General features: G+C 41.1%; 1 protein-coding gene across 4 annotated transcripts in view; it reads left to right on the top strand.

Annotated features, from left to right (window-relative positions):
* Positions 1 to 24,507, top strand: part of TBC1D22A (TBC1 domain family member 22A) — a 544,224-nt gene that overhangs the window by 47,047 nt on the left and 472,670 nt on the right. For all 4 annotated transcript variants that reach the window (XM_075857221.1, XM_075857220.1, XM_075857223.1 and 1 more), the window contains one exon: positions 13,458 to 13,628. In XM_075857221.1, coding sequence (XP_075713336.1) covers positions 13,458 to 13,628 — 171 coding nt within the window. The remainder of the gene's footprint in view (positions 1 to 13,457; positions 13,629 to 24,507) is intronic.

Raw genomic sequence — 24,507 nt, 5'->3', positions numbered from 1 at the left:
AATTTAAGGCGTTCAGTTGGCTCTCAGATAGTTGTGGTAGGTGAATTTTACGGAGAAAGGACTGAATGTCCTCCCCCGAAGGATGGGGTGAGAAAGGGTCATTTTTTAAATTGTATAGAGACGAGTAATACTCCTTAAATTGGTTCGCTATGTCTGTAAGATGGATATTTTTGGCTTTGGTGTGAGGATCTATTAAGAAAGGGATCCTTGCTTTTTGGTATTGCGCCTTAAGTCTCCCTGCTAGGAGCTTGCTTGCTTTATTATTCTGCGAATAATATCTAGCCTGCGTTTTCTTAAGATTTTTTCCATATTCTGAGAGTAGACTGTGTCTAAGTTGTTGACGCAGACTAAAGAGCTTTTCTGCGTGTTGTGAGGTCTGAACTGTTTTATTTAGGGTTTCCAATTTATTAATTTCGGATTGGATAGAGGAAATTGCAGCTATCTTTTGTTTTTTGACTTTATGGCCTAACCGTATAAAAGTGCCTCTGATGAACGCTTTATGGGCATTCCAAAGGGTAAAAGTACTTATTTGGGAGGTATCATTCTTTTGGAAATATTCTTTCAGCTCATTCGTTATAATTTGTTTGTGTTCAGAGTGAGACAATAGAAAGGGGTTGCACCTCCATATATATGTTGGGGTACATGTGGTGTGATCTTCAAAAGTTAGGGTGACTGCCGCATGGTCCGACCATTTAATAGCCTCAATAGTTGAACTTCTGGCCTTAAGGAGTAAGTCTTTCTCTAAAATTACCATATCTATCCGGGAATAGCTGTTATGGACATGGGAATGATAGGAGTAATCTCTTTCCGCACTGTGTTGGGCACGCCAGACGTCATATAGTTCATGCTGCCATAGCAGTGGACCCAGCTGTGAATGCCGTTGGCGGACCGAATTTGTTGTATCTAAGGATGAATTAATGATAGAGTTGAAGTCTCCACATAGTATTACTTTACCCTTTCTTAATTTGTTTATAAGCCTTAAAATTTTGTGAAAGAAGCGATTTTGATGTCTATTGGGAGCATAGATATTAATCAGGGTATACGTTACATTGTTGATAATACAGGTCAATATTAGAAATCTCCCCTGTGGATCCGTGTGGACTTGAATTAGCTGAAACGACACTGAATTTCTGACCGCTATCATAACCCCTCTTGATTTGCTAACATAATGCGACTGGAATATGTGTGGGAAAGCCTGATGATGGATACGCATCGCATCCTTGGACAATAAATGCGTTTCTTGTATACAGAAGATGTCACAAGCTAGAGATTGAGACTCCTTCCACATATGGGCCCGTTTATGTGGGCTGTTGAGGCCATTAACATTTAGTGATGCTAATTTTAAAGCCATCTTAGTATATCTGGGGTAGCTATCGACCTCAACCCTCCTCGGGGTATTTGGTTACCTTCAATTATTCTTTTGTACAAGTAAACTACATTATACAAGCCTGTTTGAAGCCTGGTATATCTGTCGTTACTGCTGCTGAAACACAGAAGAAAATAAAAACAACACAATAAACAAAAGTACTGCACAGTACAAGAACAGATCAAACTGTTCAACTTATTGGGGGAGAAAAAAATCTCAATCAACTTGAAGTCAAACCGAGACACCACTATTGCACCAAAGTAGTTTGGCCTCCGTATTGATCTTTTGGTGGGCCTGCATCTGTCGTGTTGGTCTTATACAGGTGAGCTTTAACAGAGAAAATTTAGGAACAAATTACGTAGCAGAAGAAGGAAAGGACCTCTCATCGTCTTCTTTGTTGACGTTTGTTGACCTTTTGCCAGTCCTCCTGCATTTTGGCGGGATGATGAGTGGCAGGTTGCTCCTGGAAATGAACTTGAATGTTCCATTCTTTCAATAACGCCACTCCTTCATGAAGGTTCCGGATTAAGTGAAGGGAATCGTTGCGATGGATAAGCAAGCGAACCGGGAAACCCCAACGGTACAAGATCTTGTTGTCTCGTAATGCACCAGTAATTGGGGCCAGTTGTCTTCTTAGTTGCAACGTGATAGCTGATAAGTCCGCAAATACAGAGATGTTCTTGTATGAGGATGGAATTGCCTCCTTCTTCCTGAGGGAGATCATCAATTGCTCTTTAATATGATAAAAGTGAATTCGCGCTATTACATCCCGCGGTATCTCATCTGCCAAGTGTTTAGGCCTTGGGAGTCTGTGCACCCGATCTATGATGATATCTCTTGGTGAACAATTCGGAATCATGGCTTTAATAAAATCTTGAACGTAAATAGGCAAATCTTTGGTAACGACTTCCTCGGGAATCCCTCTAAATTTTATGTTATTCCTGCGAGACCTGTCCTTAAGATCCGCCATCTTAGCTTTCATTTGTGAGACCTCATCTTCCAACTCGTAATGGGCATCAATTAACTCATTATGTGAGGCTACAAATTCACTTATTTTTTCCTCGGTATGATGTACTCTGTGCTCTACTTCTTCAACCGCTACAGATAAGGGTTGAAGTAGTTTAGCGAACCCACTCTGTAAGGAAGCACTAATGGCTTGTAGCATTAACTTCATAGAAAGTTCAGTGACAGGAGAGTCTGATGTGGGTAGAGAATTTAGTTCTAATCCTATTTGTAAAGCTGGGGATTCATGGGGTACATTCCCCCCTACCTGGTCAGTTGTTGTGTCCCCAGAGGATCTTCTTCTCTGTCGCTCCGGGCTCTTAGACCCCAACGAAGTCGGCGAGGGGGATGCAGTATCCGGTCCTGTAGACGCCGAGGAGCGCCCACGTGTTCCTGATCTTTGGCTCCGGCCGAGTACCTCACTCTCCTCACAGGCGTCCGTGAGCAAAGGATCCATCACCGGGACCGAGGCACTCCGCCGAGGATTCGATGCTGCGCATGAGGACTGCGTCGGTGAGTGCACTGCAGGCTCTGATGACAGAGACCCCCTCTGCGATCTCGTCCGTCCGCCATCTTGTCTTCCTCCTGCATGGTGCGGCGGGTAGAAGTCAGTGAGCCGGGCTGGTCTTGTTACCGTCTTTTTGCGTCTCGGCATCCTGCAGGCTTCCTGGTCACTTGAGGTGAAGATCAGTGTATGTCAGACCGTTTTCGGAGGCTTACGACACTTCTGTAACGAGGCTGGTGCCGGAGCTCAAGTCTCACGCGGCCATTCGGTTTCACAGCCAAGCCACGCCCCCGCAATTTTCACTTTTAACCATCCGCTGTGCACTAACCCCTTTGCGCACTATGACATCATGGTGCGGGGGTTGATGCATGGAGCGGGCTCACGTGCTGAGCCCGCTCCATACGCTGCGGGTGTCAGCTGTGTATTAGAGCTGACACCCAGGGCTTACGGACAGGTACAGCGATCGCTCTGTTACAGAAGCCTGTAAGAATAACAATATACTGCAATACATTAGTATTGCAGTGTATTGTATCAGCGATCCAATGATCACTGGATCAAGACCCCTAAGGGGATTAATAAAATGTGTAGAAGAATTAAAGTTATTAGTAGTGAGAATTTTTTTTAAAGTTAAAAAAAAACCTTTTTCCCATTTTTCTTCTAAAGTAATGTGAAAAAATGAACAAAATTGGTATTGCTACGTCCGTAAAAGTCCGACCTATTACAATATACCATTATTTAATTCGCACGGTGAACACCTTAAAAAAAAAATTTAGAATTGAAACCGGCAAAATCGCAGTTTTTTTTTTTGTCACCTTAGTTCTAAAAAAAAAAAAAAAATGTAATACAACTTTTGAATCCATTTTTATGTACCAAAAAATGGTACCAATAAAAACTACAGCTCCTCCCACAAGAAATAAGCCCTCACACCACTCTATTGATGGAAAAATAAAAAAGTTATGGCTCTTGGAAGGCGGGGAGTGAAAAATCGAAAATAAGAAAGCAAAAAATGGATCAGTCCTGAAAGGGTTAATACTTATTCTGTTTCTCTTGCCAGAGTTGTCATTTTTTTAGCCAATTGCTATTATTTTCCCTAAGCCATTGCTGGAGTCTCTCCAAGCTTCACCAAAGGGGTTTATGCATTTTGCCAGTGACAGAAGAGAACTTTTTTTTTTTTTCACACATATTATTCCAAGCCCTTACATTAACCATCTTGGCTACTGAGCAGTGCTGAGAAGACTCCTAGACCTGCATTAGAAAACAGCGCTGTTCATTTTGTAACATTTACTCATCAGAAAAATGTTGTGCATGCCGATGTCAACATTTGGGGACTATACTATATAAAAATTTAGAGAAGGTATACCTTTGCAACCAATTTCTTGTGTAGATTCAATGCATAAAACAATGTAGTCTTGATTAAAAATCTGGTTTGATTCTACTGCTCATTTGCAGACCAATCTGTGTAGGATTACAGGCTACAAACTAAGGCCTCATGCACACGAATGTAATTTTTTCCTCCCGTAAATACTGGCGTAAATACGGGTCCTTGGTCACACGTATTCGACCCGTATTGCACCAGTATTTACGGACCCGTGCCCGTAAATACGGGTCCGCTGTCACCAGTATTCCACCCGTATTTACGGGCACGTTTTTGCTGCAAAATTGCACTGCACTAATCGGCAGCCCCTTCACTCTATCAGTGCAAAATAGAGAGAAGGGACAGCCCTTTCCGCAGTAAAAGTAAAAGAAATTCATAATCACCCGGCCGTTGTCTTGGTGACGCGTCCCTCTTTCGACATCCAGTCCGACATACCTGGATGATGCGGCAGCCAATGTGACCGCTGCAGCCTGTGATTGGCCTGTGATTGGCTGCAGCGGTCACATGGGCTGTAACGTCATCCCAGGAGGCCGGAGTGGAGGAAGAAGCAGGAAGGTCTGGGTAAGTATGAAGGTCTTTTTTTTATTTTTTTTACAGGTTGATCTATATTGTGATCGGTAGTTACAGTCCCGGGTGCTGAAAGAGTTACTGCCGATCGTTTTACTCTGTCAGCACCCTGGACAGTGACTATCCCAACATCGCCTAGCAACGCTCCCGTAATTACGGGTGCACACACGTAGACACCCGTAATCACAGGAGCCCCATAGACTTCGGAGTCTGCCCGTGCCGTTATTACGGCCTGAAATAGGACATGTTCTATATTTTTCAATGGCACGGGCACCTTCCCGTAAGCATACGGGGAGGTACCCGTGGCCAATAGAAGTCTAAGGGGCCGTAATTACGGGCGTTTTTACGTTCGTGTGCATGAGGCCTAACCATGTATGTAGTCTGATTCTGCAGGCACTCCCTCCTTTCTAACCTAAAGACAGAAGGATAATAAAACGAGGTAAAGCATAAAGGCCCTTTTACATGGACCGAGTGATTGAGTGATCTTACGGTTCCTATCATTGTCCTGTTTAAACAGGGTAAAGATCAGCTGAAGGCTGAGCAAACACTCGTTCATAGGCTGATAGCCTCTTTTATGCAAACTAAAAAATGGTTGCTAGTCGGCAGCACATCTCCCTGTCTATTCTGTGAGATGTTCTACCGACATGATGCAAATGCATGGGGACGAACTATCATAGTAACGATCATTTGTCCCCATGCATTACCAACAATTGCTCCTTGTAAATGGAGCTAACGAGCACCGATCGAGCTGTATAGTCGATCGCGCTAATTTTTACGGCCAGTATCAGGCTGTCTTACACACCTTAATACATGACCGCAAGATCAGATTACACAGAATTTGTTTGTAATCTACAACCATGGAGACACATAGGCATGCATAGGAGCTGTAGACACCAAACGGTAAGCAATTTTTAACCCCTTCCCTCCTCAGCCCATTTTCACTTTTGTTTTTTCCTCCCCTCCTTCCAAAAGCTATATATTTTTTTATTTTCTCGTCTATATAGCCATACGAAGGCTTGTTTTTTGCGTGACAAGTTGTAGTTTTTCATGGCACCATTTATTCTGCCGCATAATGTACTGGGAATCTTCCCCAAAAATATTTGTGGGGTGAAATGGGCAAAAAACAGCGATTTACGCTATTTTTTTGTGGGGTTTTGTTTTTACGGCATTCATCAGGCGGTAAAAACGACATATTCACCTTATTCTACAGGTTGATACGATTACGACGATACCAAATTTATGTTTTGTTTTATGTTTTATCACTTTTAAATTTTCTAAATTAAAAATATCTTTTGTGTCGCCATATTCTGAGAGCCATAACTTTTTTATTTTTCCATCAATTTAGCGATGTGAGGGCTTAAAGAGGCTCTGTCACCAGATTTTGCAGCCCCTATCTGCTATTGCAGCAGATAGGCGCTGCAATGTAGATTACAGTAACGTTTTTATTTTTAAAAAACGAGCATTTTTGGCCAAGTTATGACAATTTTCGTATTTATGCAAATGAGGCTTGCAAAAGTACAACTGGGCGTGTATTATGTGCGTACATCGGGGCGTGTTTACTACTATTACTAGCTGGGCGTTGTGTATAGAAGTATCATCCACTTCTCTTCACAACGCCCAGCTTCTGGCAGTGCAGCACTGTGACGTCACTCACAGGTCCTGCATCGTGTCGGCACCAGAGGCTACAGATGATTCTGCAGCAGCATCGGCGTTTGCAGGTAAGTCGATGTAGCTACTTACCTGCAAATGCTGATGCTGCTGCAGAATCAAGTGTAGCCTCTGGTGCCGACACGATGCAGGACCTGTGAGTGATGTCACAGATCTGCACTGCCAGCAGCTGGGCGTTGTGAAGAGAAGTGGATGACACTTCTATACACAACGCCCAGCTAGTAATAGTAGTAAACACGCCCCGATGTACGCACATAATACACGCCCAGTTGTACTTTTACTTTTCAACACGCCCAGTTGTACTTTTGCAAGCCTCATTTGCATAAATACGAAAATGGTCATAACTTGGCCAAAAATGCTCGTTTTTTAAAAATAAAAACGTTACTGTAATCTACATTGCAGCGCCGATCTGCTGCAATAGCAGATAGGGGCTGCAAAATCTGGTGACAGAGCCTCTTTAAATTTTGCAGGGCAAGTTGTAGTTTTCACTGATACAATTTTGGGGTATCTCCGACTTTTTGATCACTTTTTATTTCATTTTTTTTGAGCGCTAAGGTGACCAAAAAACAGCAATTTGCCAGTTTTATGTATATTTTGTTTTACGGTATACACCTAGCGGGTTAAACAATGCTATATTGTGATAGTTCTGACTTTTACGGACATGGCGATACCCGTTATGTTAACTTTTATTTTATTTTTTAACATTGATTTAGGGGAAAAAATTTGAAAAGGGAGTTTTTTTTGAACTTTTAATACTTTATTTATTTTTGGAACATAACAAAAAACTTTATTTAACTGTTTTGAATTCTTTTTTTTATTAGTCCCCCTAGTGGACTTGAAGCAGCGATCGTTGGATCGCTTGCATGATATACTGCAATTAGGGATGACACGATACCAGAATTTGCACTTCGATACCGAAACTTCTTGCAGTATTGCGATACTCGATACCAAAATTATACTTATGCTAACAATAATAATAATAAAAAAAGTTCTTACATTTTCTGATGTGAGGCGCATGGTGTGATGAATTTTGAACCTCCACGTGCCTCACATTTAATAGTAATTAACCCCACCATTAATATGAGGCACATGGAGGTTAAAAATTCATAGTACCTCGTACCTCACATTAATAAGTGAAAGCATTTTTATTTTTATTGTAAATATGAATGGCGCTATAAATGTGTTATTACGGTCGCGACGATACCGAAAATGTGTATATCTTAAGTATCGAGACTTATTTTAGTGTGTGTGTGTGTGTGTGTGTGTGTGTGTGTGTGTGTGTGTTTTTATTTAACATTACTTTTTATTTGTTTTTTTACTTTCTTATTTTTAAACTTTCAGTAAGCCTCGTCAAGTTCTAAATGAGTGTCCCCATAATAAAAATACAATAAAATGAATAAGTATCCTACAAAACACAACTTCAAGTTTTTACCTGCAGCCAGCCAAGACCATTTAAATAATGACTGTCCAACGTGTCTTGTTCCAGATGTAGACGCGCTAGGCTATATAGGGTAGGAAATTATTTTAACGTTTCCTAAATGTGCTTCAATAGGTCCTGTTCACAAAGTATGTGATGTCCGTTGAGCATGTATGTCGGGAGAGCTAAATGTGTCCATAGGGCTCCATGAGCCTGACGAAGCTCAAGAGTGTCCTTTTTGACTCCATCAGCCAGGCATTCTGTCAAATCCTGTAAAAAAAAATATATACTGTGCGTTTTACGGTTTTTAACATGGGAGCCTACGGATGATGTATGCCACTGTGTGGCATAAGTCACAGGCATTTGCTTAACGAATACGTTGTGCTTTCCAATGGCATTTCATAACGTATCCACTAAACGGATACATTATAGTCTATGGGTGACAGAATTGGTAGTCAAATGCTTAATAGTATCATTTGTCGCAAAAACTACCAGCCATACTATAAATGTATCCGTTAAACGGATTCATTGTGAACTCTCATGACCTCAGTTCACGACATATCCGTTTAACGGATACCATTAAAGTCTATAGTGATGGATGCCTATGTTTAACGTAGACTTCGTGAGCTTTTTCCTGATTATATACGTTCAACGTAGGTAAAAAAAAATCTGATGTGAACACGGGACAAGTGGGAAAATGTAGTTCTGTATATAATAAAAATACACGCATTTTAGAATTGAAAGCTCCATATAAAGTTTTCAGACAAAATTAGGTTGCTATGGAAGCTCTTGGGATTATTATAAAGGCTATACAAAGAAAACTAAATTCATAAATAGGCATATCACAGTGGGAAGTATATGGAAAGTGGTTCTGTGTTTAAAAGTCTTTTACTAGCAGTGTTTTAGAGAATTTGTATAAATTATATGCCTGGAATGTTTTTGTGTTTTTGTTCTTTTTTTTTTTTGTTCTTCCCTAAAACTGAAGATGATTAGAATTTTATTGAATCTTGTTTTGTGTTACACAAGGGTATGTTCACACATTGCTGTTAATTTGCAGTTTTGCTGCATTGTTCGCATCATCGCGGCAAAACCACAATTTGTCATCTGAACACACTCTGTAGGCGATTTACCACCCTAAGCATTCATAGCATATTGATAAGACATGCCATCAACGACTGATCAGCCAGAGTATGACCACATGGACCTTGTCCCTTCAGCATTTTTACAAAACTGTGCAAGTCCCATCTAGTGCTGTATCAAAACTGCAACACTTCTGCATGTTTTATAGTGGAACAATATTGAACCATGATGGTGATGATTATTGGTTATAAATGTTAAAAAAAAAAAAGGAATCTTAGTCCCTTAATTTCAAAGTCGGATCTCTACATTCATTACAAAATAATTTAAGGTACAACTCTTCACACTTTTTACTATTAACTAGGATCCAGGGATCTTTGATTTCTACATGTTTTTTTGCTGTTACTGTACGTCTTCTCTTTTATACAGCACATGATGTGATGTATGCACTGTCTGGCCTCTTGACAGGTTTTCCTTATCTTGATTATCTGTTGCTTATGGCAAGTCTTATAAGGTCTTGACGTTTTCACACTCTTTAGCTGTCTGTGTTGATTTATTGTGAATGTCTACAAATTAGCAAAGAGCAGATTCACACATTTTCATATTTTCTCAGGTTGATCCATAAACATGAATAGCTTGAACCTGAAGCTTTTACAGTATCAAAACATGTTTTTTTCTTGCATGATGCCATTAAGTGTCCGTTCACATGAAGATAAACATTTAGTTTGTTGTTATAAATAGGATTTTCCAAACTTCACAGCTGATACCAGAGGCGTAACTAGGAAAGACTGGGCCCCATAGCAAACTTTTGACTGGCCCCCCCCACCACTGGGTGTCACACACAGCCCCCCTTGTAGACAGTGCACCCCTGTAGATTGTGCCATACCGTGTGCCCCTGCAGGTTGTGCTATACAGCGCGCCCCTGCCGATAGCACCCCCCAAACAAATAAAACAATGGCCAAATGGGCTGCAGCCTAGTAAATGGCAGAGCAGGGAGATACCTCCTTGCTCTGCCGTAGTGTTCAATAGTATCTGTCTCCTAAGGACGCAGATACTATTGTATGTGGCATCGCTACCGCTGTAGCAGCCATAAAGTCTGCTAAAGGCGCCACCGAGCATGGGGCGACCATATCTTGACAGCGGACGGCAAAGGCCCTCTCATGGCGCGGGCCTTGTCGCAGCCACTATGGATGCTACAGCGGTAGTTACGCCACTGGCAGATACACTAGAACATAATAAATATAAAAATACCAAAAATCCTAATGTGAAAATAAGTTATTAGGAAAACTAGTTTTCTATTGCAGTGTCAATTTAAGAATCTCCTTTGTGAAAGTGACAAAAGGATGTGCAGTTATATTGAGTGTCCCTTTCTAAATATATTCTCCGCAAATAACTTACTGATAATGTGTAGATGACCGTGAGGATAACCCTTTTTAAAATAATGCCAGTCCGGGATCAGCCGAACACTGCCTTCAGCTTCTATACCAATTAAATGCTAACGCCCAGGAAAGACGAGTCTGACCTTATATTTAAGGCCCTCTTCACATTGCGTTTCGTCTGAGTTATACGTTGGGAGGCTAAAACATATCCCGCTGTATGGCATACAAGGGATGTCACGATACCAGAATTTGGACTTCGATACCGATACTTTGTGTAGTATTGTGATTTCGATACCAAAACGATACTTTACCAGCAGTAATAAAAAAATAATAATAATTCTTCAATTTTCTGATGTGAGGCGCGTGGTCTGATGATGAATGTAGCCTCCACGTGCCTCACATTAATAGTAATTAACCCCATTATGTTTCTCAGTCATAATGGGTTAATGTGTGAGGTACATGATGGGGTTAATTACTATTCATGTGAGGCACATGGAGGTTAAATTCATCACATCTCGTGCCTCACATTAATAAGTGAAAAGTTTTTATTTAGTATTTTTTACAGCGTACACATCATAAATGACGCAAAAAATTGTTGTGCATGGTTATTACGGCCGCGCCAATACAGAATGTGCATGTTTTATGTATTGAGACTTACTTTAATGTTTATTGTAAAAAAAAAAAAAAAGGTGTGTGTGTGCGTTCTTTAAAATTTAATATTACTTCATTTTTAAACTTTAATGTACTGGAATGTATCAGATATATGCCAGTACATTAGCTTGTGTAGTACACAGGCAGTTGTTAGGACATACCTAAGTATGCCCTAACAGGAAATATGGTAAGATAGTCCTGGGGTCCTTCAATAGAACCTGGGCTGTCTGGCCATATATGGTATGACCCTCGATCGCGTCACAGGAATTCCCTGTGACGCGATCCAGGGGCATCCCCCTTCTCCTTTTTCCCCTGAATGCTGCGGTGGTGGTCCGCTTTAATCGCAGCATTCAGGAGAATAGCGGCGGAGATGAGAGGTTCCTCTGATCTCCGCCATTATAGAGCAGGGCTGCGGCTCTGTACAGCCATTGCCCCGGTCCCGACAGTAAGTGCGCGCGCGGTCAGCATGAGGATATGCGGCCACCGATGGACTAATGAGCGCAGGCACGGAAGACAGAACATGGGGGTGTGTTGCAGTGTGCCAGCCATGTTCTGTCTTCAGTGCCGGCGCTCATTAGTGCAGCGCTGGCCGCATCGCATCATCCTGACGGCGCACACTTGTCAGGACTCAGGAACGGGGCAATGGCTGTATTACACAGCCGCAGCCCCGTTCTCATACGTTCACGTATTACTATACTTAGCTGTGCGGCCGCACAGCTTAGTATCGAAATACATGAAATAACGGTATCGAACCGTTTGGGGATGCTCCGTATCGAAACAGTATCGAAGTTTCGATGCATCGTGCATCCTATGGCATACAGTGTGATACATCGCCCAGGGACCGGCCCTGGAAAAACTTGTCAAGTCATTGTCCATATATGTCTAATATGCTTTTCAATCTTTAAAAAAAAAAAAAGTATACAGATATCAGTCTGACGAAGGCCAAAAGTTCATTTTTGGTCTCTGTTAGGCTAATAAAGATAGACGTTTTTCATCAACTCGATGTGAAGAGAGCCTAAGGCCGGGTTCCCACGGGTTGTATACACCGCGTAGAAGTCACGCAGTATATCAGACCTGGAACCCGCAATACATTCTGCCCCAAAAAAATTTGTATGGAATTTCTGCAGCGGAAAACGGAGCTGGGGAGAAAAAAAAAGTCCATACTTACCCCCTCTCTCTTCTCTGCGCGTAGTCCGGCCTCCTACGATGACGTTGCAGGCCATGTGACGCTGCATAATGTGATTGGCTGCAGAGATCACGTGGGATGAAAGATCATCCCAGGAGGCCGAACTGCTGGAAGGAGGAGAGCTTTCGGGGTAAGTATGTTTTTTTTTTCCCCCGGATTTGCGATTTTTGTGGGGGTAATCTCTGCGTCACAACACATGGCTTTCTGTTACTGGTTTTTCATCCCCATTGAATTCAATGGGGAAAAGCAATGAAAACGCAGCATAAATTGACATGCTGTAGATTTAAATTACGCACCGCCGGTCAAAAGTTTAGCGCATCTTTGGTGCACAATGTCACATTTTTAAGCAATACACCTTTCCAAGGCCACGCCCCATAGCACGAAAAGCCACACCTCTGTTAAACTTATCAAAAAAGTGTTTAAAACAGTTAATAAATGTGGCGCAAGGCATGTACTCCAGAATCCTGTCAATTTTAATAGTAAATGTGCCCCAGTATGTTTGCGATCTGCACACAAATTTTCAAGAATATTTAAGCCTAGAAAGGTCATTTCAAAACCTTTGTCTATTGTGTCTTGAATTAGTTTGAGGTTTATTTTGATCTATGTTTTGAATCATTGTCCTGTTGTAATATCCAACCTCTTTTCAACCTAATTTCTTGCCTGACTAACTCGAAGGGCCAGCTGTATTACGTCATTGTGTCTCTAACACATGCAGCCACTGTGACCCAATGAGAACCATCCTTAATGGGCCATAGTGTTCCCACAAAACCCAAGCAGCCACAGTGACTTCATAAGTGACATCCATATTGCCCTTCATTTCCCCCATAACGGCGTCGGTCACAGTAACATTTACACTCACCACCTTCTACCCATGCCTCAGCTCTGCCCTGTTCTTCTCTTTCAGGAAGTAACGATAACCAGCCGGTGCTAGATATGCGCACAAGAGGAATTGGGACCTAGACAATGCAGCTGGCACTCAAGGTTTAGAATACGTACAACGCCTCTCTCCTCACGCGAATAGTTAATAGACAGGTTTCCTATTGTGAACATTTTTTCTAGAAGCGTTGTTGCTACATTGTGTTCTCATAATTTGGATGGCTTCTATGGTCTCATCTTGTCATTGAGCATAGGACTGATTTAGGCTTATTGTACATTGAATTGTCTCGTTACAGCGGTGGCATAATCCCTATGTTATGTAAACCAATGTCTTTCAACCTATCCGCCTTTGAGTAACTAAGCATGGATTTACATACTTGTGTTGCAGGTGAGAAGCATTCCTTGCAGCGACAGCAGTCTGTACCTCAGCAGCCATCTGCAACACTCGTGGGAAAGTCAACTGATCAGGTCTCCTTGAACACTGCTGGGTTATCCGAAAGAGAAGCTTTCCGCCTAGAAAAGTTTAAACAGCTTCTTGCAGGCCCAAACACTGACCTTGGTAAGTACATTACATGAATAGGTTTATGTTAGGAGAAAAGCACATGGCAACCAAATAAATAGTATTTGTCATCCGGTTGTGTGACACTTTTTTGCAAAATAATTTGGGTATTTCAAAATATATTTTTAGCTAAACATAAAGCAAGTAAGCTGTGGGGAATTTAAATCCTCCACAGATTCACTGCAGTCTGTCAGCAGCCTGTAGACCTGCCAAACCCTATGTTCATGAGCAGCTAATTAGAATATATTAGAGAATAGCTAATAATGTAATTCCTTAGAATATTAACTAAATTACCATGTAGTATTTCACTGGTTATAAACCGATTTTAAGTAGTTAAACAAGCATTTGTAAAAAAAAAAGGTGAGAGAAAAACCAATTCCAGAAACATTCCAGGCACTCTTACGGAGTATTTTGCTGAGTTTTTTGACGCGGAAACCGCGTCGCAGAACTCGGCAAAGACTGCAAAAACGGCCCTAAAATGCCTCCCATTGATTTCAATGGGAGGCGTCGGCGTCTTTTTCCCGCGAGCAGTAAAACTGGCTCACGGGAAAAAGAAGCGACATTCCCTATCTTCAGACGCTTCCGCCTCTGACCTCCCATTGACTTCAATGGAAGGCAGAGAAAGCGTATTTCGCAGTGTTTTATGGTTTCGTTCACACCTATGGTTTTAGTATGCAAGTTTTTCGCAGCATGGATCAGCACAATCCGACCATCAAATGATAGTAATATATCCAAACTATCTGACTATTATCTGTTGTGGTTGGTTCAATACCGCGGTCACCTTCATCCACACCACAATTTAAGTTTGCATGTTTTTGCAGAACAGCACCATCTGTCCATTGACAACAATAGTGGTATACAAATTGTAGCATAGCCGCTCAAAAGATAACCAATTTATACTGATCTGGTCCAAGATTTGTAATTCCAGCGTGCACATTCCAATGCTGCCATGAAATACTTTCCCTATGGGTTATATTTAGACCCAGGAGAGACAAGGAGGGAAGATCTTCATCATTCTGATCTTTGACCGGGCCCGCTCTAATGCATCTCCGTCTAGTTCTCCTCAAAGACAGAGTCCTCCAAACAGAGTGAACATGTTGGTCTATTTCCAGTAACATACACTCCTCAACATTGAAATTGAAACACCAAAATGGGCAAACTGTAAGATTATGCAAATCAATGAAGTAGCAGGTGTCACTAAACTCTGCAAATTATCACATTTTCATGCACCTGGCTCCAATCTGTGGCATATGGGAGGGGCATAAACGCTAGATTGAAAGCAAAGTTTCTAGCTACATGAAACCTCAAAAATCGGATCAAGTGGTGTCGGGGGATTGTGCGATGCCTCATGTTTGTGGATGTTGCCACTCGTCGAAAGAGGGGCAGAATCCTTGAACTGAGAGACCTTGGTTTCTCACTTCGACAGAACGCTTTGCGTGTAAGCTGAAATATCAGCACTGTTTAACGTTGAGTGTCCTGGAGGTTGGGAGAACAACAATGAAATGGGAATGACAGAAAGAGGTGCGAGGAGGCGAACCTCTGCACGGACGGATCGTGTGATTGAAAGAATGGCGCATAGTTATTCATGCTGTACTGCAAGTGAAATTGGACGTCGCATCCCAATCCTATGGCGGCAACCAGCGTCGACATGAACCATCAGAAGTCATGTGTGCGACGTTGGGCTACGAGCCAGATGTCCATCTACAAGTGTTCCATCAAAGGCTATTAAGGTGCACAGCAAGACTGCAATGAAGGCTGGAATGGAGGTTTATCCTCTTCAGTGATGAATCCTGCTTTTGTCTCGGACGCAATGATATCTGGAGATTGGTCTGGAGACCACGTGGGCAACGCCATGAAGTCTTCCCAAGGGAACGTCAGACCGTTCCTACTTCTGGGGTTATGGTGTGTGGTGGCATAATGTACGGTAGCCGGACCCCTCTAGTCTTCATTCCAGGTACACGAACAGCTCGGCATTACATTGATTTGGTTGTGGAACCAGTGGTACGGCTATTTCCCAAAAGTGTCCCAGAAGCCGTTTTCAACATGACAACACCAGGCCGCATGTTGCTCCATGCTACTGTGTGCAGCCTGCGTGGTCTAAACGTGCTACCATGGCCTGCAGCGTCTCTAGACTTGTCTCCCATCGAGCACATCTGGGACATCATTGGTCGGCAATTGCAAAGTAGTTGCCAGCAGCCAATCTTGATGATTTGCGTGCCCAAGTGCATTCAGCGTGGCATAACCTTCCTCAGACAACCATTAATAGCCTCATTGATAGCATGCCAAGGCGTGAGTGCATATATTTCTGCGTGTGGCCACCTTACTCGATACTGAATAAATTAAGATGTTTGGAATATTTTGGTCTATTTTTTTTTTCATTTACATATCATTAACATGTCTGTCGATCCTGCGATTTCCACAATTGCTAAATTGTTCCTTTTTCGAGTTGCAATTTCAATGTTGAATACAAATCTCTATGGACTAATACAGTTTCATGATTTTTCACGATCTGACTGGAGTGTCGCATTAACTCTTCACTTACCTGTAACCAAGGACTGTGTGGCTTACACATATTAAACACAAGGGATATCAATCTCTAGCATATATATTGGGAATGAATCAATGCTGGTCTTTAGAATCTAGGAATACGATCATTGTATTCAAAATATTTGGTTCATACTAATTATTTTATTATTCTTTGATGGGGGGGCTGGCTACAGATGAGACGGCTGTGATGCGTTTTCTAAGCCACTACCCATATGTATTCCCCAGTCCAAAATGTTCGAGATCTTCCTTTCTTCATTGCAGTTTGTTACTTTTTAAATCCCAAAGATCTGGTAGAGACTTGTGCTTTATTGTAGTAAACCTACAGATTGAATGTTGTAGTCTTTTTTCTAACCTTTACTTACTGAGTGTGACCAATCTAAACAAACCTGAAAAAAAGGTGGAAATAAAAGCATTGGTAGTAAAATGAGACCTTCAAGTAAAACTTGGTGTTTTTAACTTTTAATGAGCTTTTTCCAAAATGTATAGATCAATAAGAGATTTGTTTTTAAGTTACTGGGATGTGAAATAAAATATTTTTAGGAACCTTATTCAAAGCAAATCTTTCTTTCATTTCCTTTTATTTCAAATTTGTATTATTTCTCAGAGCTCTTGACATTAAAATTCCTCCTGATTGAAGGAAGGGTTTTCTTCTCTGTTGGATTCTTTGAATTAAAATATAGCATATACAAGCGATTAGAAATGCTGGCCTATTGAAATGCGCAAAGCCGTCCATCGCCCATAATGAGTTGAATTGTTACAGGGAATTCACATTTAAATGTGAATGAACGTCTTGCTTTCACTGCATTGAGATATAGGTAAAATGTAGGCTTCAAGATACACATTTTTTTAAATTGAGAAAAAAAAAAGCTTATAGTTGACTTTTTGGATGGAGGTATTGTGGGAAAGCTATATTTATTATCATAATGCTAACAATTCTATCCCTGCTTTCTAAAATGAACACACGATTGCAAAATAGACTTTTTGGAAAATAACAATTCTTTCCAAAGACTGGGCTTTGCTGTTCTCTACAGTCAGCACTGCTATTAGTGTCAGACTGTTTAGGGACGTACTCCATGGACAAGGGGATGCAAGTGTTTATTATAACAAACTTGGCAGGATTGCTCACGTGGCCTTTTTATATAAAAGGGAGACTCCAGAGCAAAAGAGATACGTTGTTATGCCTAGCCCAGGGCTTCCGGTATTATATGGCATAGAGGCCCTCCTTAGCCCTTCACTAAGGGCCATTAGGGAGCTCCATCGCAGGTCCTACTGAAAATACCGGAAACCATAGCACAGCATGCTGCACTATTGTTTCCGGTAAAACCAAGGACACCCGACGGTAACCATTAAAGTAAATGGGTTCTTCCGGCCGCCTGTGGTATCCGTGGTGCAACGGAACCTACAATTCCTGTTATTCCCTTGTTCTGCTACTCTGATGGAGCAGAACACTGGAATGGCAAGCGCCGGTGTGAACCAGCCCAAAGCATTTCACAGTGTGAAGTGTTTTTTCTTTTCATTGCAAAACTACTCCGGACCTATTTATATGAAAGTTAACTGGCAGAAATCTTCGAGAATAACTACCACAATTTAATGTACAGCTTTCCATGGTGGATTTTAGTCAATTTCTTTAACCTCCTTTCCCTGATTTTATTTCTACAATCATGTGTAAACCAGAGACTATGTCCTAGTTATCACTTTTTTTTATTTTTTTGGGGTCATTATGCCATTTCTCTGTGCTTAGCACACATCAGCAAAACATCTGTTCTCCATACTTGAATGGCTCATGCAAATACACTATTGTGGTTTTCTTCCTGAAAGTTTTTATCATTGGTCTGAATACTTTTAAACTGAGACTTTGCATCTCATGCCAGAGAACATGGAGGTGGCACTCAGACTAATATTAGCAAGCTAAGGTTGTGGAGGGTACGAATGCTAATCAAGAGAACAATTTCCTTTAAAAATCTAATTAGTGTGAGATACTAAGCTGAATATTCCAGATGTGAATACATTAATATGACCTACCATTGGTCTTACTGTTTCCCATTTTTGAAGGTGTCAGAATTAATTCTGTATTACTAATTAAGCTGCACAGATTAGGTAACGGAGACAGGCTTGCCGTGTGTGCTGTCAGAAACCATAAATTAGCTTGTTCTGATGGACATTAAAAATGACCGCACTGATATGTTAAAATGAGATCATTTAAGTAAAGCTAATTAATGTTCCTATCATACAGGTAGTATGGTTAGAATACCTTTCACCCAGCTCTACTTTAAACTCATATATATGATATGTGTCTTGTAAAAGTCACAGGAGAATTAATAGTTAAATGCTGTTTGTAATGGAATCAAATGGAGCCTGATATATACACTATATGGACAAAAGTATTGGGACACACCTCTTGTTATGGAATTCAGAGGTTTCATTCAGTCCCATTGCAACAGGTGTATAAAATCCAGCACCTAGCCATGCAGTCAACCTTTACAAACATTTGTGATCGAATGGGTCGTTCTAAAGAGCTCACTGAATTAGAGCGTGGTACTTTAATAGGATGCCACCATTACAACAAGTCAGTTAATTAAATTTCTTCCCTCCTAGATATTCCACGATCAAATGTGAGTGGTATTATTGCAAAGTGGAAGCGTCTAGGATCCACAGCAACTCAGCCATGAAGTGTTAGACGACGTAACGTTACAGAGCAGTGTCGCTGAGTGATGAGGTGCATAGTGCATAAAAGTCGCCAACGCTCTGCAGTGTCCCAAACTTCCAATGGCATTAACATCAGGACAAAATCTGTGCAATGGGAGCTTCATTATATGGGTTTTAATGGCCGAGCAGCTGCACGCAGGCTTTTTATCACTAAGCCAAGCATCAGATGGAGTGGTGTAACCGCTGGATTATGGAGCGGTGAAAACGTGTTCTGTGTAGTGATGAATCGCACTTCTCTATCTGGCAGTCTGATGGACGAGTCTAGGTTTGGCAGATGGCAGGAGAACGTTATCTGCTTGACTGCATTATGCCAACCGTAATGTTTGGTGGAGAAGTGATAATGCTATGGGTTTGTTTTTCAGAGGTGGTCCTAGGCCCCTTGGTACCAGTGAAGGGAAATCTTACCAAGACATTTTGGACAATTGTATGTTTTCAGCTTTGTGGGAACAGTTTGGGAAGGCCCTTTTCTGTTGCAGCATGACTGTGCCTCAGTGCACAAATCAAATACATAAAGACGTGGTAATGTGAGTTTGGTGCAGAAGAGTTCGACTGCCCCGCACAGAGCCCTGACCTCAACCCCATTGAACTCCTTTGGCATGAACTAGAACATTGATTGATATTGGACAAGAGGGCCTGGCTGGCAGTGTCCCAAAAAAAAGAATAATAAAAAAAATAATAATAATAAAAAAAAAAAAAAAAAAAATCATATATATATTAGTAAAGGAAATCCTGCAGCACTCCAGTATAGCATAAAAAAAAGGATTTGGTTAATTCAACCAACCTAAGGATGCAACGTTTCTGTCCAGCCTTAGGACCTTTCTCCAGCATGGTCCATATAGAGTATCTTGAAACAGAATATTCATTGCTTAGAAATGTAACAATTAGGCTAATTTTGGTAGTGTATGTGATGTATGTGATGAACCCTTATAGGTAGTGATAAACATTTTAGGCATTTTATAAAGTACACATTTCTGAGAATGAATCATGGTCACACATGTTTAAAGTGTGCATGGCGTGGAAGTATATTTTTCCGTGTCTATTCTATCTTTCAATCAGATGTGTAGTGTTCTGTATAATTAAGTAGTATGTATTTAATTGCTGCTTGTCCCTTTCTTTAATGAACTATAGCTTTAGAACTGGCTAATGCAGTTGGACACCGTGAACCACAGAATTGTCTATTTTTATACTGTTACTAAATGCAGTGATTTAGAGCCCTTTAGGCTATAGCGGAACAGGTTGAAAAGATTAGTTAAGGTGCTTTGATAAGGCTTGGCAGCGTTCGAGGCTTTTCGGCAGTTTTAGATTGTAGCCAGTGTTCAAAGGCTTTGTTACTTTGTGTGAAGAGTCCTAGTTTAAACATTTGTGTGCTCAGGGGCATGGTGGACTGAGAGCCGCTGTCTTCTGTTAGTGATCATATGGTTTTGAAGTTCTCCTCAGTGGTTTAAACCTTTATTGCTTTAGCACATGGTAAATGTTTTCCGCCGCTGTTGTTTGGAGTGATTTCCTAATAAAAAGGAAATAAATAGATTTCCTTTTTTCTGTTGTAATGCTGGAAATACACATCAAAATGCATGGTATATTCTTCTTGCTGGTGCGCTAATACATATGAGTATGTTAATGTGTTTTGCAAAAGTGTAGGGGATTATGGTAAAATGAAAATATTCTTTGTAAACCCCTTCAGGACTGAGCCTGTTTTGGCCTTGTGGATGAAGCCGATTTTTTTCAAATCTGACGTGATACCTTATGTAGTAATAACTTGGGAATGCTTTTACCTATCCAAGTGATTCTGAGCTTGTTTTCTTGTGACATATTGTACTTTTTGATAGTAAAACAATTTGGGTGATAAATTCAATATTTGTGTGAAAAACACCAATTGTGAGAAAATTTGCAAAAATTAGCATTTTTCTAAAATTAAATGTATCTGTTTGTAAGGCAGACAGTAATACAACACAAAATAGTTACTAGTTAACATTTCCCATATGTCTACTTTGTTTGCATAGTTTTTTGAACATTCTTTTATTTTTACAGGACGTTACAAGGTGTAGAACTTTAGCAGCAGTTTCTCATATTTTCAAGAAAATTTCAAAAGCCCATTTTTTCAGGGACCAGTTCAGTTCTGAAGTGGCTTTGAGGGCCTTATATATTAGACAGTCTCCATAAATCACCCCATTTTGAAAACTGCACCCCTCAAAGTATCCAAAACAGCATTCAGAAAGTGTTTTAACCCCATAGGCATTTCTCCGGAATTAAAGCAAAGTAGAGGTGAAATTTACAAAATTATTTTTTTTTGACAAAATAATTTGTAATAAAGTTTTTCTGTAACACAGAAGGTTTTACATGAGAAATGCAACTCGATATATATTGCCCAGATAGAAATATCCCACATGTGGCCCTAGTGTGCTAATAGACTGAACCACAGGCCTCAGAAGCAAAGGAGCACCTAGTGGATTTTGGGGCCTCCTTTTTAAAAAATATATTTTAGGCAACATGTCAGGTCTTGTGGTCCCAAAACAGTAAAAAAACAAAACAAAAGTGACCCCATTTTGGAAACTGCACCCCTCAATGAATTTATCTAGGGGTATAGTTAGCGTTTTGACCCCACTGTTTTTTTGATAAATCTATTTGAATTAGTCTGTAAAGATGAAAATCTTTTTTTCTAAAAAAAAACATAGACATTTTTACAAGAAATAAAGGAGAAAAAACACCCCAGCATTTCTGCCATTATTTTTTACTTTTTTTGCAGTGTTCATCGTGCGGGAGAAATAACATTATAGTTTCTTAGTTTGGGTTGTTACAAACGCGGTGATACCAAATATGTGTACTTTTTTAACGTGTTTAATTTTTTTCCTATAATAAAAGACTTATAGGAAAAAAAGCATTTTTTGTTTATGTAACATAATTTTTTTTTTTTAACTTTTATAAAACATTTTTATTATCTTTTTTTTGCTTTTTTACTTGTCCCACTAGGGGACATTTAGACTTGCAGCTCTGATCGCTTCTACAATACATTACACTACCTACGTAGTATAATGTGTTCTGTCATTGTGACGTGACCGTCACTCTGACAGGAAGCCTATGAGGACCAGCTTCCGGCTGGTCCTCATAGGCTTTTGTACATGGCAGCCTGGCAGCCATTGTCTGGCATCCGGTTGCCATGGGTACCATCGCCAGCCCCCGTGATTTCACGTGGGGGCTGCCGATCTGCGCTAAACACCTTAAATGCAGAGATCGCAATGGAACGCCACATCTAAGGGGCTAACTGCCAAAATCAGCAGTGATGGGCTGCTGATCTGCAACAGGGGATGCAGGGCAGGCACCCTGCACAGTAAACCTCCACTGCGGTGTCAAAGTACAGACGTAACTGCACGTCAAGGTGCGCGAAGTTACTGCTCACCTTGATGTGCAGGAAGGGGTTAATGCAAATCAGCACTGTACATTGCTATGGCAATGTCACATACATTTCCAAAGCGTAGTAGACCTTTTTAGGTTTTCGTCCCATTTTATCACCGTGTTCATTCTGTAACACAAGGTATGACTTTGTACCAGTTCACGACTGCCATACGGCTATATACGTTCTAACTGCCGATGCCCCGTCTAGTTAGCACGTGTATAGACGTTGACAGCCTGGAACTGGTTTAATCAGTGCAGTGCTGCTTCAGTGTGAGCAGCACTGCACTCTTATGTCGGCCGGGGCTAGGAGAGACCCGGAACACTTCTCCTACTATAGATAGTGCCACCCACAACCCCCTGTAGGCGGTGCAAAACCCTCTGTAGATAGCGCCACCTAAGCTCCCTCCAGCATCGGAATCCCCGGCCAGCACTCTAAATCCCCACTGTAGATAGCGCCACCTGAACTGACTCTAGGAGCGGAATCCTCGGTGTCAGATCACACTGGTCGGGGATTCCGCTTCTAGAGAGAGCCCATGACGTCCATTTGGACAATGACGTCAGCGGCTCTTTCTAGGAGTGGAATTCCCGGTGTCAGATCGCTTTGTGTCGGGGATTCCGCTACTGGAGAAGCCCCTGGTGTCATTATCCATATATGGACAGTGACGTCAGGGGCTACTCCTGGAGCGGAATCCACGTTCTGGCAGGGGATTCCGCTTTTAGAGTTAACCCCTGACATCACTGTCCTTATATGGACAGAGACATCAGGTGCTTCCTTTAGAGGCGGAATGCTCGGCCAGAGAGATTCCGCTCCTACAAGGAGCTACAGTGGTGCTATTTACAGGAAAGGCGTGCCTTTTACGGAGCGGTGGGGGGTGGCACTATCTGCAGCGGGGATGTTGCTTTCTACAGGGGGGGTGGTGCTATTTACAGAGGGTGTGGTGCTAGCTACAGGGGGGTGCTATTTACAGCGGGTGTGGTGCTATCTACAGGTGGGTGCTATATACAGGGGGTGTGGCACTACCTACATCGGTACTGTGGCATTATATTGGCACTACCTACAGGGGACACTGTGGTGCTGTCAACATGGGGAATGTGTTTGCCACTGTCGGCATTATTTACATGGAGAACTGTGGCACTATGTGGGCACTGTGGCACTATTTACATTGGGCACTATCTATGTGGGCACTGGCATTATCTATGTGGGCAATGTGGCACTATCCACAGTGGTATTTCGTCACTATCTACATGGACACTATGGTGTTTTCAAGGGGTTGGGACAAAAAAAACCTAACAAATAAAATTCATCCATTTTTTTAACATCCATGAAAAACGGATGGCAAATGCCGGTTAAAAACGGTCAGACGGCCGGGAATTAATTCAAATTTTGGGACCCATTGATGCAAAACAGCCATGAAAAACTGACCGTTGATTTGTTTTTTCATGGTCGTGTGTATATAGCCTTATAGTCCTCTTCCGTCTCCCCACACAGCGATCCAGGGTGACGGGGAGAGAAGAGGACTAATTGTTACAGAGCTCTACAGTGTGCGTGCGTGTGTGTATATGTGTGTGTGTGTGTGTGTGTGTGTGTGTATGTATATATATATATATATATATATATATATATATATATATATATATATATATATATATATATATATATATATATATATATATATATATATATAATGAGAAAAAGAGTAAAGCAGCACAGCAACAGCAGTGGGTGCAGGCCTCCTAGGTTGAGGCTAGGAACCCTCGTTAATGAAATCCAAAAAAATGAATGAAGAGGCAGCACTCCAAGGAAATTGGTGAAAAAAAGTGGTGTGTTTATTCACCCCAGGCAGGCAACGTTTCGATCCGTCTCTATGGGATCTTTGTCAAGCCAGGCTGAAACGTTGCCTGCCTGGGGTGAATAAACACACCACTTTTTTTCACCAATTTCCTTGGAGTGCTGCCTCTTCATTCATTTTTTTGGATTTTATATATATATATATATATATATATATATATATATATATATATATATATATATATATATATATATATATATATTTAGGATGATAGATATAAAAAATTACAAAAAAGTGTTTTTTAAAATTTTTAGTGATTGTCTGCTCATAATAAAGATTTAAAACACTGAATTACTTAAAGTAATCTAGAAAATGAAAGCCTCATAAGTCTTGTAAAAAAAACAAAGTAAAAATAGTTGTGATATTCAAAGCAGTTCTAAAGATAT

The sequence above is a fragment of the Rhinoderma darwinii genome, chromosome 3 (assembly GCF_050947455.1).
Source record: "Rhinoderma darwinii isolate aRhiDar2 chromosome 3, aRhiDar2.hap1, whole genome shotgun sequence".
Lineage (NCBI taxonomy): Eukaryota > Metazoa > Chordata > Amphibia > Anura > Rhinodermatidae > Rhinoderma > Rhinoderma darwinii.
The sequence above is the reverse complement of the archived record's forward strand: the minus strand, read 5'-3'. Positions and strand labels throughout refer to the sequence as shown.